The sequence below is a fragment of the Pollachius pollachius genome (genome assembly GCF_949987615.1).
Source record: "Pollachius pollachius genome assembly, chromosome: 15".
In the NCBI taxonomy this organism is placed as follows: Eukaryota; Metazoa; Chordata; class Actinopteri; order Gadiformes; family Gadidae; genus Pollachius; species Pollachius pollachius.
The window spans coordinates 21617380-21634690 of record NC_136948.1 but is presented as its reverse complement, the minus strand read 5'-3'; the positions used below and the strand labels follow the sequence as shown (position 1 = coordinate 21634690).

The following is a 17311-nucleotide window of genomic DNA, read 5'->3' as shown; positions in this document are numbered from 1 at the left end:
CAGGATATGTTGTTCACACATACGGCTCATCAGGAGAATAGCAGGACTTACACGAGTGTCTGAAAGCAGCTAGTGTGTGAGCATTTGATTACATTATAAAATGAGTCCATTTATTGGTTACAGGGGTAATTGTTCAATGGAAAGTGTAGTATACTATGCATGCAAATCAATTATTCAATAGCTTTTACTTTTATTCAGGGCTCAAAGTGCATTGACATTTAAAAAATGCATGGCAACTACTATTGGTTAGTTGAAAATAATGGCAAACAGCTGAAAATTTTGTTCATTTACATAAGCACCATAGTGTAATAAACTAAGTGTAAGGCAGCAACCTACCTAACTATAGTGAAATAAAGCACGGAATTGTGTGGGGGAAGGGGGGGAGGAAGAAGTGGGGGTGTGAGGGCAAGATTGCGGATTCTAAATTGGCTACCATTGGAGAGTTTATGATGTTTATTTTATTTATTTTTTTACCAGAAGAATACGTCATTGAGACTAAACATCTCTTCAAGTGACCTGGCCAAGACAGGCAGCAGTAGCCTACAGTCACACATATCAGTCGACAGGGTGGTGGGGGGATATCAATTAGAGATGGATTTATTGATTCGTTTCCGCGAACCAGTTCACGTCATTCAGTTCGCCAAGAGGAGTCGTTCGCGAATCGTTCGTTCGTTCGTTCAGTCGAGTTTCCGGTAGCGGTGAATCGAATCATACACGGTTCTCTGAGTCAGTCAGACTCAGCCCCTCGTTCGTTAGTTTGTTCGTTCGTTCAGTCGAGTTTCCGGTAGAATCATGGAATGAACGGCTCAGACTCAGCGCCTCCCTCGTTCTCATTCTCATACGTCAACATTACAACTTTAACCAAACGCAGCGGGATGGGGGGTGTAGTTGATTATTGGATGTTTGACATATCAGCAAAATAAAAAACTTGATTTAGCAATGATGGTGGGTGTCCCGGGTGTTTTAGGCTCCCATAAACAGAACCCTGTGCAGCCAAAGACTAAATCTAGCTGCCAAAATTAACACTGCCTTCAAAACGAGAGCTGGTTAATTGTGAAAAATGCATTAAACTGTCATCAGACAACGCAGTTATACGCTATTGTAATGACCTCGCCGGTGACAAACCAGGTCACTGAAAACCCGTAACCAACGGCAAAAAGCCACACTAACAACAACCGGTTACCCAGGCAACCCCCCAACCCGGTCCCTTCAACGTGCAAGCCCCCACCCTCCTGTTCTCCCAAGGCCCTCCCCCAGCTGACCTGATGATTCGCCCCCCACACTGATTGACAAGAAGAACATCCAATGCATGCACAGAGAACAACTGGCATAACGGACAACGAAATACAATGCAACACATAACACACAAACTCTTTAAATGTCCCAGGGTCGCTACACTATAGACTCCAGAGTTTCTGGTATAAAGGCTGGGACGAATTTCAAATGATAAATATGTACACTTTATGTTGAAAGTATACTGTCGCGATTTCCATTGAAACGAATTGTGCGGTGAGTAGTCTTCACAACGAGAGCTGGTAGGTTGTGAAAAATGTGGTATAAAGGCTGGGACGAATTTCGAATTATAAATATGTACAATGCATCCTTTAAATACGTCCATGCAACAGATGGCCAATGTGAATAATAGATAGCTCGCTCACTAAGCCCATTTGTTTTTTCCCCATTAAACCTGTTGATTTCTGTCTCTCATTGACTAAAATTCAACGAGAGCGTCCTAGACTCAGTCCTAGAACAGCATACGATTGGCTGGCTCTCGTGAGTCGTGACGTCTCTCAGTCGGTCCCTCCTCACCACTCACACAGTGAGTGAACGAACTGTCAGCGAGTCAGCGACTAGTGGGTCTGGGAGGAGTCGACTCTGAGAACGAACGAGGCGAACGAGACGAACGAGAGAGAGGAACCAGTTCAGTTCGTTCGTCTTAACGATTCGTTCATTCGAACTGATTCGTTCGCGAACGAGTCAACACTAATATCAATATCGCAAGACATTTCGGGAGGCTCTAGGAGGAGAGTAATATTAAGTTTGAGTAAAAAGGTGTAGTCTTCTGGTGGACTCTATAGACATAATTCACCAAACTGTGTTATTGACATGTTTTCGTTCTGTGTTATAGGGACGCTGTCTCTTTAAGAACACGTAACTTGTTTGAATTTAACGTTTTTTATATGATAAAATGAACGACCTGCCGCTGTGTTGTCGACGTGAGAAATTGTCTCTTCACTACTTTTATCGCAATTTCTACAGTCAGTAGACAGAACGTCTCACCTGGGAGAGTTTGTCAACGGCGGGTCCGTTAAAACAGATGGAAGGTGGGAGGGGGGGATATCAATATCGCAAGACATTGCAGATCTAGCAGTTGTCTTTCAACGTCTGCGTCCGCTCGCGCGCGCGCGCGCATGTGTGTGCGTGCGTGCGTGCAGTGTGTTTCTGCGCGTACGTGTGTGTGTGTGTGTATGCTGTGTCCTGCGCTGCTTTTGTCTTGAAACATCTGCGTCAGCGCGCTCGTGTATGTTTGTACGCGCGTGTGTGTGTGTGTGTGTATGCAGTGTGTATGTGCGTCGTACGTGCGGTGTGTGTGTATGTGCGTTCGTGCGTGCGGTGTATGTGTGTGTTCGCACGTGCTGTGTGTGCTTGTGTTAGCTAGCTGCAGGCCGCTTGGCACATACGCAAGCAACTTGTCCAACTGGCCTGCTAGTATATAGTAGCAAGATAAACTGTGATTCTTCCGGTTTACAAAACAAACAATGTGCAACATTATCCGTTTAATTATAATTTTAATAGTGCACAAGCCTAGGTTTGTTACGTATTTTAAGCACATAAGCTGCCCCCACATAGCCACAAGGAAGCAGGATCAAACATATAAGCTGTAATTACAACACATAGCCACAAGGAAGCAGGATCAAACATATAAGCTGTAATTACTACACATAGCCACAAGGCGAGCAGGACCAACATATAAGCTGCAATAACTGCTCCAGCCACAGATGGCAGCACCTTTAGACAGGTGAGGAAGCTGGAGCCAATACGTCACATAGGCTACGCCTACGTCACATAGGCCACGCCTACTTCACATAGGCCACGCCTACTTGATACAAACGGGGTGTGGGAGTCAGATGAGGTCAGAGACATATGGCAGACCCGTTGAGAGCCCCGGGGAAAGCCCCCCGGGGCTGGAAGATAGCTCTGTGGTATTTCTCTCCACGCGTGTTAAATACAATTCCCTCCTTTTGCTTCATAGTTACCATACCAAAATACTTTAACAAATAAAGTGAGTTAAAAGTGACCCGGATTGAACTACTTTCTTCAAGAACACGACAGCAGGCTTAAGAAGTGTGTCAAGGTAATGGGGTTACCAGCGCGGGCGGTGGCTTTGGCCAGAGGTTTTATCATGTCCACCAGTCTGTTCCCAGCAGCAATGTCCACGCCACTGTCCTTGTAGGTCAGCCCCCTGTCAGGTAGAGAGACACAGGACATATAAATAACATCATTTACATGTAGGGCATTAACCAGACGCTTTTATCCAAAGACTTAAAAAAAAGTACACTTGTCAGAAGAAAGAGACAATATACAACAATATATCGCTGTCGGTACAGTAAGGATTTTCATAGAAACAAGTGCCAAGCACAAACAATCGCCTGGTTAATCCATTCCCTGTATACAAAAAAGATAGCTTGGGTAAGACACTTCACGATGCTAAGAACTATTTTTGGTGCCAGGACATACAAACATACAATAAGTGCTTACATTAAGTGCCAGGATGTACAAAAATACAATTAGTGCGTAAGAGGGGTGTTTTTAGGAGATTAAGGGAGGAGAAGGGGTGGTGGAGTTAAGGAGGGAAGCTATGCAGAGTCCAGGGGAACTCTGAAGTGAGTCCTGAGTGTCTTGCGGAAGCTGGTGAGCAACTCTGCGGTCCTGACATCGGCAGGGAGCTCGTTCCACAATCCCTTTTCTTATTGGTCAGTCCTGTCAATATATCACAGCTCTCTCCCAACAGGTATCAAATCACTCCCTCCTTATAGGTCAGTCCTCAGTCCTTTTTTTGTCCTTATAGGTGACTTCGCCATCAGAGAGACACAGAGGAAGACAACATAGAGGGCTATCTCTGTCCTTATTCGTCATCATTTATCAGAGAGAAATGACCGCTCAGCATTTCAAATCTCTCCTTAGTCTGTCTAGCAATGATCTCTATTGTATTCCAACACAGCAAGACTGCAACTTTAAGTTGAATTCATATATAGTCAATCCACTATTAGGTATTGGTAAGACAAACAGGACAACATGGATGTTAGTGAAGAGGTGTTTATTAACCATGTTTTAGACAAAATATATACACGAAAACCTGATTGTGGGACCCAGACAGACCAGTAAACAACAATGGAGTGCAGGTTTAAACTAAACTAGAAGCCAAACTATTACTAGTCACATCATTTTTTATATGCCACCAGGTTTGAGTGTGATCAGCCATTACAAGCCGTTTGAAAATCTGCCCTTCTCTGTGCCTTAGTGACATCCCAAGTGGGTGTGTCCACCTAGATGTACGCTGTCCATCGTACGTCTAGGTGGAAACGCCCGCTTTTGATGTCACTAATACACAGGAAAACGTGGATTTCCGAAATGGCCTCGTAACGGCACCTGGTGGTAAAATATCAACCCTTTAAAGACAGAGTGTGAATCCTAAAGGCGTCCTAATAAATGCCTGCTAGCTTAGAAAAATTTTGCGTTTCTTTTTCCCGACTTCTGCTCCCTTGTTTCCGATTTCTGCCTCTGCGGTCACACACACCTGCGTTGTCCGAGGTACGCGATGGCGTGGTGTCCGATGTCGCGACGGTACACCGCGCCGGGGAAGACCACTGCCGCCACGCCCTGATTGGCCGCCTGCAGTGCCGTCTCCAGGGACGGCCGCACGGCCGTGACGGTGAGGACACGCCCCCCGCTGGAGGTCACGCCCCCGGCCTTGAGGGCGGTGCCGGCATGAAACACCTGCACGTCCATCGCCTCCACCTGGGACAGCCCTGGGGAGGACACACACACACACACACACACACATGCAGTCAAACACACACACATACACACATATGCAGACGCAAACACGATAAATAGGATGGCAATTTGTTCCATTTTATTCATTCTTATTTTGTGAATTATTTTATAAAAAAATAATTAACTTAAAAGGATCTGGATCATTTAACAAATGTACAATTTTGTCTATTTTACAAATACTGGCTTTTAAAATATTGAAATTAAACTATTAAAATCACGATTGACAAACGCACGAATCATGACCATTCTGAACGTTAAAGTCAGCCAACAAATTAGTTTACAAATTCTAAACATCCACAACCTGTCCCCAATGCCTTATATGGTCATCCAACTGGCTACATTCAGAAACGGACATGACAACGAACACTGCTTAAAGCTATCGATAAGTACCTGTGATCTGGACACCCTTCTCGTACGTGCCCGGGTAGCCGGCGCTGGCCATCACCACGGTGACCGCAGAGCTTTCCTGGCGCCACAGGGGGGCGTGGGAGGCGAGCGTCCCGTCCAGCGTGTGGAGCAGCACCTCGTACAGGTCACTCTTCAGCAGGGGCATTAGGACCTGGGGGAGGAAGAGGAACGCCTCCTTGGATTTCTTTCCTTCTTTTGTAAAATGTAGGAATACAAATAAATACAATACAAAACAAGGCCATTACAGTTTCTTATGTGGGGAACAACAAAAAAGGATTTAGAGATGATATATAAATGTATTGGACCAATGGACAATAACACACACACTGTCGTCCTCAGATTCAAGACTTCATTTGCAGAGGGACAAAAGCACGAGATTCCTTGCCTTCCTGCAGTTCTTATTCTGTGAATAATGCTACGCGTGTCTGTGCATATGGAAATCTGTGTGAATGCCTATATTAATGTCGGTGCCTTATGTCCACATAAAAATGTATAAATACAAATAAATACATTTACATGAACGAAAAAATGTCTGCAGAATTTTTGGGGGAAATGACAACAATGATTCAGAGAATATTTTGGAAAACACACTCAGCATGAAGACACACACACACACACACACACGTACACTGTCTCACACACAAGTACACTAAGGTTGAGCGATCGTCTACAAGCTTCCATCGTCCGATTGCACCCCCTAGCGATCGCCGTTAGTCGATACTATCGGCGGGGGGCAGCACCATTATCAAGGGGGTCGCCGTTTCATGTAACGCCGGATGCAACTGCTCCTTTCTACTACTTTCACTTGGTTCCATTGAAGCCGGCTGGTCAAACTCTGACAAATCAACACATCGTAACCAATTCATTTTTCAAACCAATGAACAAATCTACACACTTGTATCTTCAATAATATCTAAACGAAATTTCGATAGCTTACTCTTTTTAGAATCACAGTTTTAGTTTCTGACCGGCATAGTTTTCAGTTGCTCTCATTGATTTCCCTTGACGCCAGAGCGTGAGGACGTTCATGCACACACACACACACAATAGCTTCGCCACATAGCCGCGTTTATGGACACTTCTGATCCGATTATAAGTGGAAAAACAGCTCAATCGGAATACAATTCTCTGATCGGAACAGAATTCTATGTCGTTCAACGTCAACGTCTTTGGCGGACTATTTCTCTGCTGATCAACACTACGAATGGTAATTGTAAAAAGACACACCGTGTGAAGAGATTGTTTCGTTTTGGCAAGGAGCCGTGTAATAAGCGGGATAATGTATAATATAATGTATCCCTTACATAGTATAAGTCAAGACCAACATAATGGTTGTGCGCGAGACATACGCACGTACGCTTACCACTTTTGTAAATGCCATATATACAGTACATTCAGATTGCATGGTAGGAATAGATCTATTCCGTTTAGAAATCTAATCGGAATTGTTCATGTTAACGTGGCTTAGACACAGACGCAATGGCTCCACCATTGTCTGAACAGACACACACAGAAAAATACATACATAAACACATACACACAGACATAGACACACACACATAGATGAGCGACCATCAGTTTTTCAGGGTGAGATGCAGCGGAGTGTGATGTCATTTCGCCGTGCGAGCAGAGCGGTAGGTTTCGAGCCCCTCCCCTCTCCTCTCGTAGTAGTGAGGGAATACGTCAGGTCAGCGCTACAGAGTGTGTTTCCACCTGTGCCAGTTCACTTCAATTACAATTTGTGGGGCTTTTTAAGCTGTAAAATTAGCCACCACACCACACACAGGGCTGTTTTTCTGGCAATAAAAAAAACAATCACAAAAAAAAAAGGATCGCCTTTTCATCGGCAACTTGAGACGATCGGCGATGGAATCCATCTATCGCCGATAGTCGATAAAATCGACCATCGGCCTATCCCTAATGTACACTGTCTAACACACACACACACACCTGACATTCCGGGTCTCCAAAGCGGCAGTTGAACTCCAGCACCCTCAGGCCGTCCTTGGTGAGCATGAGGCCAGCATAGAGCACGCCTGTCAATCAAACGGCAGCAAGAAAACCAACGAAGAAGAAGAAGGCGACACAAGATCAATCAACGAAGAAGAAGTAGAAGGCGACACAAGATCAACCAACGAAGAAGAAGAAGACGACACAAGATCCACCAACGAAGAAGAAGAAGACGACACAAGATCCACCAACGAAAAAGAAGAAGACGACACAAGATCAACCAACGAAGAAGTAGAAAGCGAGACAAGATCAACCAACGAAGAAGAAGTAGAAAGCGACACAAGATCAACCAGCGAAGAAGAAGAAGACAACACAAGATCCACCAGCAAAGAAGACGAAGACAACACAAGATCCACCAGCGAAGAAGAAGACGACACAAGATCCACCAACGAAGAAGAAGAAGACGACACAAGATCCACCAACGAAGAAGAAGAAGACACAAGATCCACCAACGAAGAAGAAGAAGACAACACAAGATAAACCAACGAAGAAGACGACACAAGATCAACCAACGAGGAAGAAGTAGAAGGCGACACAAGATCCACCAACGAAGAAGAAGAAGACGACACAAGATCCACCAAAGAAGAAGAAGAAGACAACACAAGATAAACCAACGAAGAAGACGACACAAGATCCACCAACGAAGAAGAAGACGACACAAGATCCACCAGCGAAGAAGAAGAAGACGACACAAGATCCACCAGCGAAGAAGAAGAAGACAACACAAGATAAACCAACGAAGAAGACGACACAAGATCAACCATTTTCATATACATCGCTCATTATAATGGTTTTTAGGCTTAAGAGACTTAAAAAGTTTTAAAAAGTTGCTGTGGCTCGTAAAACGCCCACCTCATTCCCAGAACACTTTTAAAATACTGTTTGATTCCCGGTGCAGCAGGTTTACTGGCGCTTAAAGAAAAAAGGTAAAACAAATCTGTGTCTGGTCTAGAACTTTGCTGTGTTGCGGTTCAGCGCCTACCTATGTACGGAGCTCCTTCCGCCTTCATGCCGTCGATGGTCTTCTGCAGCACTTTCACCTTGATCTGTTCCAGCATCTCCTGGCTGACCTGGTTCACAGCAGAGAGCAAGAAGAAAGATGAACCATAGATGTATTATGTTAATCAAGGTAACAACTGTGATCGGCCATATTATAATGAATTTGGCAAAAAAAAGGTAGCCTAGATATTATTATAAAATTTAACGCAGATGCTTAACGTCATGTCAATGGACTCCACACAGAATGGCCACTGTTTGATTCAATAGATTATCATTAATCATGGTAATTACTGTTAATAACCCATTTTATAATAATTTGGCAAAAAAAAGATAAAAAGTAAATAAATAATAATGCAGATGCACAACGTTGTCATGTCAAACTGACTCCAGAGAGACTGGCCACTGTTTGATTCAATAGATGCATTATATTAATCACAGTAATTGCCATAGTATCCAATATTATGTTGAACTATTTCATTATATAGCCCACTTCAAACTTCACCAACATGCATATCAATTGAATAAATAATCAAATACAAGATGTCGGAAAAATAACAACTAAAACAATTTCCGATAAACTTTTTCCTAACTGTTAATGCCCCTAATCCGCGTTTGCGCGATGAGTACTCATTTACACATTGGCACCCCTAGCCTGGACACAGTACCTGTGGTGTGGGGCAGTAGGCCCCCATGCCTCCGGTGTTGGGGCCCAGGTCGCCATCTTGGAGCCGCTTGTGGTCCTGTGCCGGAGGCATAGGGGCCACGCTGGAGCCGTCGCTGAAGCACAAACACTGAGGGGGAGGGCACCGCAGACTATTAGTTTTTAAGACTAAGGTTGATGGAATGTTAAGAAGTACAGGCCACGTGTATTGAACAGAAACCTATTTTCTGTATGTGTATCATTTACATCCAAATCTAAAAATAAAAAAAATGGAGCTTAATGCCTGAACCAATAAATGATGCCTCCTCCGGATCACACTCCTCCGCAGTTGTCAGGACTGATTTCATGTGATACCTTTGATACCTGTGATACCTAAACCCCGCCAAAAAATTATAAAAAAGAAAAGCGTTACTTACCGAAACTTCCTCTCCCTCCAAAAGTTCCTCCACCACCACCGTCTCTCCAGCCGAACCGAACGCTTTCTCCTGCGAGCCAAACGTAGGCGGGCATTACAACTCCAATAGTATAAAATAAATAGAGTTCCACATTTAAAATGCAAACGAAAAATGGGAATTTGTTGAACAGCAAATGCCCACCAGGACTTAAGTCCCATCAGTCCAAGCCTGGGGTTTTTAACCGCTCCTTTTTAGTACTACTTTTTTAGCTCCTTTAGTGTTTCGACAATAAATTGACTAATTACAATTACATTTCGCAGTAGCTTGTATCCTAAGCAACTACATACGTATATATTTGTCAGAAGGAAGAGAAACAGCAATATATCGCTGTTGGTAGAGTAAAGAAGTTCATAGAATAAAGTGCCAAGCACTTACAATCGCTAGATTAACCCATTCCCCGTAGACTTCAAAGATAGGAAGGATAAGGACGCACAATAATAGAATAAGTATGTACATTAAGTGCCAGGAGGCCGGCATACAATAAGTGAGTACAATAAGTGCATAAGAGGGGTGTTTGATCAGGACGCCAAACCGAAAAGACGGCTCTTTCTCAACAAGTTACGTCACAACATCTCAAAACATTCAAGAACCTTCATGATGTCCTGCACCGCCGCGCAGGCCTCGTCCTGATTGGCCGCCACAATCACACCCTTTCCCGCCGCCAGACCGCTGGCCTTCACCACCAGCGCCGGGAAGCTAGCTCTGCGGACGCACAACAACATCGACAAACACCATCAAACACGAGTCACAGATCACGATAATTGTTTTTAAAGGGCGCCTATTATACCAGCAGGTGTGAGTCTGATTAGCCAATACAAGCCGTTCTGCCTCTTCGTGTGCCTTAGTGATATCACAAGTGGGAGAGGGAGTCACGACGATGAATGCAACAGTGTTAGTTTTCAGGCAAACGTTGCAATGTCAACATGTAGTCATGGGGCGGTAGGTAGAGCGGGGTTGACTTGCAACCGGAACTTGGATCCCCGGCGCCTCATCCTGACTACTCCTGGCAGGCTGGCTGTCGCCTTGCGGGTTGACTCCGCCGGTGGTGTTTGGACCTGTGTTTGAACCGTTGTAAGTCGCTTCGGGAAAAAGCGTCTGCTAAATGCCCTAAATGTAAATATAAATATGTAGGCATGGCGGGGGGGGCTCCACTCACGTCCGGATGTAGTCGCAGGCCAGCTGGGGGTCCGTGAAGGAGCCCCAGCGAGCCGTGGGGATGCCCTGGCGGTCCATGAAAGCCTTGGAGAAGCTCTTGCTGGCCTCCAGCTGGGCGGCCCTTGCGGAGGGCCCGAAGCAGGCCACGCCCGCAGCCGTCAGGTCGTCCACCATGCCTGGGGGAATTGAGCATTGATTATTGTTTGGATGAAAACAGGGGCCCGAGGCTCCAGAGGGAGCAATGGGCTCCCAAGGTCCTTGGCACAACAGAGGTTTTCGGGCCTAAAAACTGAGGCTTTTTTCATCGTCTTACCCAAGGATAGGGTGGGTTATTCAAATGGAATCGAAAAGCACTTTCCCACATGGTTTCCAACTCTCTAGTGCAGTGGTTCTCAAACTTTTTATACTGCATACCACCACATAAAATATTTGTCTCCCCAAGTACCACAATTATGACAGATGATATAAAATATAACAACATACAGTAGCGTAGGCCTGCGGCCCTATTCAGCTACGCACATCGTGGTAGCAATTGACCAGAGACACGGAAACACCTACACATACACACACAGCAAGTGAGAACATGATCTCATGGTAAATGTATTTCCAAAAATCGTAACCTTCCTTTGAGGCGACGGAGCAGCAAGGGCTGTGATTGGTCCGCTTACTAAAACCCGACGCAGAACCATAAACATTCACGACTGCGTCGAAGCGTCTGCATGGTCATTGCATTGCGGGAACGTGGGAGCATAAAAAGGCCTTTAGTGGCATAAGAATGTGAGACTCAAGTTGTTTCAGGGTGTTTTGGGGAACTACCAAATAGCAGGGAGGGATAATTATGTGAATTGATACAAATCCACCAGTGACAGCATTGTACTTTGAAAGCTGGTGGGCAGCATGTCTTGGACTACAAGGGCAGAAGGAAAGGATGCAAAGCCAATTAGTCAAACCAGGCCTACTCTTGATTTGTAAAACTAAATAAAAAAATCTGGGCTTAGCATTGGGCCTATTTATGCCCTCAATGACTGAAGCTATTGGTTGTAATTTGGCTATGTTTATTTTCAGCTACAATTGTTTTAAGAAAAATGAAGACACAATACCAAAAGTGTTTCCATTTAAAATGCATCATGCTCTGAATCATTCACTAGCATCTTTTCCACAATATCAAACAGAATGGTCAGAGTAACAAACAATTAAAAGAACAACAATTCTTATTTCACAACTATTTGCATGGGCTGTAAGCCTAACATTGTTTGAGGCAAATGCGGATGTTAATGGATGTTTCAGAATGTTGGTCATGGTGTTAAGCCAATTAAGATTGAGGGACTTCATTTATAGATCAAGTCAATCCTCCTCACGGGCTCCACTGCCCGGCCACGCACTACGGAAACGCCAATATAATCTAACAGAGCCGCAACGAACAGTAGCGCTCGGTGGAAACGAGGCGTACGACTGAGCGGGGTCGTTGGTTCTCGTAGCCTAGCCTTGAGGGGATAACCCCTCCCTCCAGGCTTGTCCACAGCCAGGGCTCCCGCTTATCGGTTCATAGCGCAGCCATGCGCTATGAACAGACGTAGGCGGTATTCAGATCCCTCAGCTAGTCACACCCACTCAGAGGAGGACTTTCCTCCTCTCTCCCATTGCACCCCATGTTATTCACCGGCCGCCAACACTTTAGGGGAAATGAATGGGAGTCAACAGAGGCTGAGGGAGGAACGTCCTCCCTGAAGTAATTGTCAATAGGCGATAGGGGGTGCTAATCAGTCCTGCCGCTCCCTATACGCAGAGTACGTGGTGCACCAAGAACCTGGGGGGGAATCAAAAATTAAGGTTTCTAAAAAAAAGATATAGATATATATATATATATATATATATATATATATATATATATATATATATATATATATATATATATATATATATATATATATACATACATACAGTGGGGCAAAAAAGTATTTAGTCAGCCACCAATTGTGCAAGTTCTCCCACTTAAAAAGACGAGAGAGGCCTGTAATTTTCATCATAGGTAAACCTCAGCTATGAGAGACAAAATGCAAAAGAAAATCCAGAAAATCACATTGTCTGATTTTTTAAGAATTTATTTGCAAATTATGGTGGAAAATAAGTATTTGGTCACCTACAAACCAGCAAGACTTCTGGCTGTCACAGACCTGTAACTTCTTCTTTAAGAGGCTCCTCTGTCCTCCACTCGTTACCTGTATTAATGGCACCTGTTTGAACTCCTTATCAGTATAAAAGATACCTGTCCACAACCTCAAACAGTCACACTCCAAACTCCACCATGGCCAAGATCAAAGAGCTGTCAAAGGACACCAGAAAGACGATTGTAGACCTGCACCAGGCTGGGAAGTCTGAATCTGCAATAGGTAAGCAGCTTGGTGTGAAGAAATCAACTGTGGGAGCAATTATTAGGAAATGGAATACATACAAGACGCAAGATCTCAACCTGTGGGGTCAAAATGATCACAAGAACGGTGAACAAAAATCCCAGAACCACACGGGGGGACCTAGTGAATGACCTCCAGAGAGCTGGGACCAAAGTAACAAAGGCTACCATCACTAACACACTACGCCGCCAGGGACTCAAATCCTGCAGTGCCAGACGTGTCACCCTGCTAAAGCCAGTGCATGTCCGGGCCCGTTTGAAGTTTGCTAGAGAGCATTTGGATGATCCAGAACAGGATTGGGAGAATGTCATATGGTCAGATGAAACCAAAATATAACTTTTTGGTAAAAACTCAACTCGTCGTGTTTGGAGGAGAAAGAATGCTGAGTTGCATCCAAAGAACACCATACCTACAGTGAAGGATGGGGGTGGAAACATCATGCATTGGGGCTGTTTTTCTGCCAAGGGACCAGGACGTCTGATCCGTGTGACGGAAAGAATAAATGGGGCCATGTATCGTGAGATTTTGAGTGAAAACCTCCTTCCATCAGCAAGGGCACTGAAGATGAAACGTGGCTGGGTCTTTCAGCATGACAATGACCCCAAACACACCGCCCGGGCAACGAAGGAGTGGCTTCGTAAGAAGCATTTCAAGGTCCTGGAGTGGCCTAGCCAGTCTCCAGATCTCAACCCCATAGAAAATCTTTGGAGGGAGTTGAAAGTCTGTGTTGCCCAGCAAAGGCCCAAAAACATCACTGCTCTAGAGGAGATCTGCATGGAGGAATGGGCCAAAATACCAGCAGCAGTGTGTGAAAACCTTGTAAAGACTTACAGAAAACGTTTGACCTCTGTCATTGCCAACAAAGGGCATGTAACAAAGTATTGAGATGACCTTTTGTTATTGACCAAATACTTATTTTCCACCATCATTTGCAAATAAATTCTTTAAAAATCAGACAATGTGATTTTCTAGAATTTTTTTTTTTTTTCATTTTGTCTCTCATAGCTGAGGTATACCTATGATGAAAATTACAGGCCTCTCTCATCTATTTAAGTGGGAGAACTTGCACAATTGGTGGCTGACTAAATACTTTTTTGCCCCACTGTATATTACATTATTGAATTACAAAAATATGTAAATTAGTTATGAAGAGGCCCACCGTTGTTTTTTTCTTAATTGTATAACCTATCACTCAGGGCCGGCGCTTGCTAATGTCCCTTCACGGAGGGAAACAAACATTACATATACAAAGGCATTAAAGTAGTCATATTCAATTCAATTCATTAGTAGTCTGGGCAATCTACATTTTTTATTCTCAACGATGTTAAGGAGGATCTTCCTCCCTCTCCTCACTGGAGAAGCCTCCACTGCATTCGTACTAGTATTTTTTTGGGGTCAAGCAGCGAGACAATCTATTGTTTTCCTACGTTTTCCTATTATTGGGGGTCAAGCAGCGAAGCTGCGAGACAACCCATTGTTTTTGCATGTTTTCCTATTATTATTATCCTTCAGTGGGAGTCTATGGCTGCCCATAGAACGCCTTGGTGAAAAGTTGTGAAATTTGGCAAACTGGTTCAGGACAGTCCCATTAGCCCATGATGCAAATTTGAGGTCGCTAACTCATCAGCTCTAGCGCCACCAACAGGTCAAAGTTGGACATGCATTCATGTTTATAACTTTCGACCAATTCATCCAATATTCACAAACAAGGTATCATTGGATTCCTTGATCCAAGACAAGTTCAACGCACCCATGTCGTCGATTTGTGCAATGAGGGATTTTCCGCCATCTTGGTTTATGTCAAAAACCTTCAAAATGCATCTCCTATCACAAATTCTGTCCAATCATCGTGAATCTTGGCAGACATGATCATCAGGCCATGCTTGATGAAACATATTGGACCGATTTGTCAAATTCAAAACCGTTTGGCCGGGACAGCCAATCAAATTCGACAGGAAAGTCGCTAAAGAGGAAGTAAGCCAATATCTCAGCAGCCCTTTGACATATCATGACCAAACTTGGTACATAGACCCATGACGTCATCATGGGGACACTCAATGAATTTGGTGACCATTGACCTCTAGGGGGCGCTATAATCAATGAAGACGTGTTTTAACTCCTCTCTCTTCACATGAGTATATTTCAAACAAATTTTCAATGTCTGGTGATACTATCAGACCGCCCCATGTAGCTAATAAAATATTTCCAATGGCAACATCAGAATTTGGCCGCCATGTTGAAAGTTGTCAAAATTAATAGTACATATCCACAGGACACAAATTATGTCCAATCATCATGAAACTTCCCAGATATGATCTTCAGACCAAGCTGAACAAATTTGCCAAACAGCTTTTTCAGATTCAAAACCGTTTGGCCGTGACAGCCAATCAAACTTGATGGCAAAGCCGCCAAACAGGAAGTAAGCCTGTTCTCAGCATCTCTTTTAACATATCATAGCCAAACTTGGTAAATAGACTCTTGACATCATTCTGGGGACAACCAAACAATTTGGTGACCTTTGACCTCAGGGGGACATCAAACAGGAAGTGAGCTAATTTCTCTGCAAGGCCTTCATGCATCCAAACCAAACGTGGCTCATAGTCTTATGACCCTATTCTGATGATGCCCAAATAATTGGGCATCATCAACGCCTAGGGGGGCGTTGTTAGCAGCAAGTCTATTCCGGCCCTTACAAAGCAACTTCAATGTATTTTCATTGTGATAACCATTTGCCAATATCATCATGTAGCCACCTAACCGATTACGTTTGTCCAGCAAAATTTGTTCATTGAGTCCCATTCTGCTTGACCCCCACATTGCTGCTCGCAGCTATATTGATAGTATTGTTTTTAATCTAACGGTTTTCTTTTTCTTTTCGAATTCCTCTGCATACCACTTGGTAGCGCATCGCGTACCACCCGTAGTTTGCGAACCACTGCTCTAGTGTATTCGCCAATTTATTATATGTTCTTTATATTATATATGTATACTTTTTTATATTGTATCTAGCTATTCCTATACGGTTGGCATCAAAGTAAAGACAAATTAAATAATTGAACTGTGGACTTTTATTGAAGACATACCCTTAGGGCGCCATGTGGAGGACAAGTTTATTCAACTTTACGAATTATTATTTTTGCAGTACATTCTACATTCCTCAAATGGATCCACCAGCATTCGCAGGCGTCAAATACGGCGTTGAACAAGTATTTTTACCCAGGTTTCTCAGATTTGCTGAAGCCGGTATTGTGAAACTCAAAACAACAGACAACAAACTCATTGATGTCGACAATAACTAATGACGTAACTAGAAGGGTTGTCCTTCTAGAGCCAGGGGTGAATCGGGATTGGGCCTTAATCTTCAGGTCTCGTTCCCTGTCCTAAGTGTGCGACAAATTCAAGGAAGTTCAAAAGGCTTTTTAGTCATGACTTAAGTTTTAAAGACGTTTTAAATATGCTAAACAAACAAAAAATACCTTTCAGTTAGCATCTTTCTAATCAAGCTACGTCATCTTTTTCTGTGTTTTTTTTTTTAAAAAAACAGGGTCATTTCGTTTCTTGCTAAAAGTAGTATTTTCAAGTTGTTTTTTTTTTATCTATATTTCTTGCAGTTATATTCTTCCTCCTAATGTCAATATTTGCAAACACAAAAATACCTAATTCCGTTAGCTTTAATCTAACCAAGCAGGGTCATTTTTGTTGGTTTAAATCCTAAACATGTCTTTGGACTCATCTTATACTAATTTCTCATTCAAAAAGTGTATTTTTGAAGTTTTTGTCATATTAAATCTATATTTTCTACTATTTTTTAAGTTTAAGTTTAACAGTATTTCTTAGTTATATTCTTTCTTCTACATTCATGATACCCAGAAGGTAAAGGAGGTAAAGGACATTAGCTCCTCTTTTATCCCTGCCTCCATCCTCCCTCCCCAACTCTGTCTTTACCCAATTTATCCCACTCACCTCCGACGAGGTCAACAGAGTAATAACATCTAACCATGCCTCCACCTGCCCCCTTGAAACTATCCCTTCCTCTCTCCTCCAGGCTGTCTCAAGCGACATCCTGCCATTTCTCAGCGCACTTTAACTCCTCCCTCACTCACCTTCTCATTCTCCTCGACCTGTCCGCAGCATTTGACACGGGGAACCACCAG

The 17311-nt window shown here is 43.6% G+C and overlaps 1 protein-coding gene across 3 annotated transcripts in view; it reads right to left on the bottom strand.

Annotated features, from left to right (window-relative positions):
- gart (phosphoribosylglycinamide formyltransferase) overlaps positions 1 to 17311 on the bottom strand; it is a 39005-nt gene that overhangs the window by 14893 nt on the left and 6801 nt on the right. For all 3 annotated transcript variants that reach the window (XM_079752019.1, XM_079752017.1, XM_079752018.1), the window contains exons 5-13: positions 10748 to 10922; positions 10182 to 10293; positions 9553 to 9621; positions 9141 to 9266; positions 8459 to 8546; positions 7417 to 7502; positions 5449 to 5617; positions 4799 to 5030; positions 3369 to 3463 (exon numbers count right to left, since the gene is read on the bottom strand). In XM_079752019.1, coding sequence (XP_079608145.1) covers positions 3369 to 3463; positions 4799 to 5030; positions 5449 to 5617; positions 7417 to 7502; positions 8459 to 8546; positions 9141 to 9266; positions 9553 to 9621; positions 10182 to 10293; positions 10748 to 10922 — 1152 coding nt within the window. The remainder of the gene's footprint in view (positions 1 to 3368; positions 3464 to 4798; positions 5031 to 5448; positions 5618 to 7416; positions 7503 to 8458; positions 8547 to 9140; positions 9267 to 9552; positions 9622 to 10181; positions 10294 to 10747; positions 10923 to 17311) is intronic.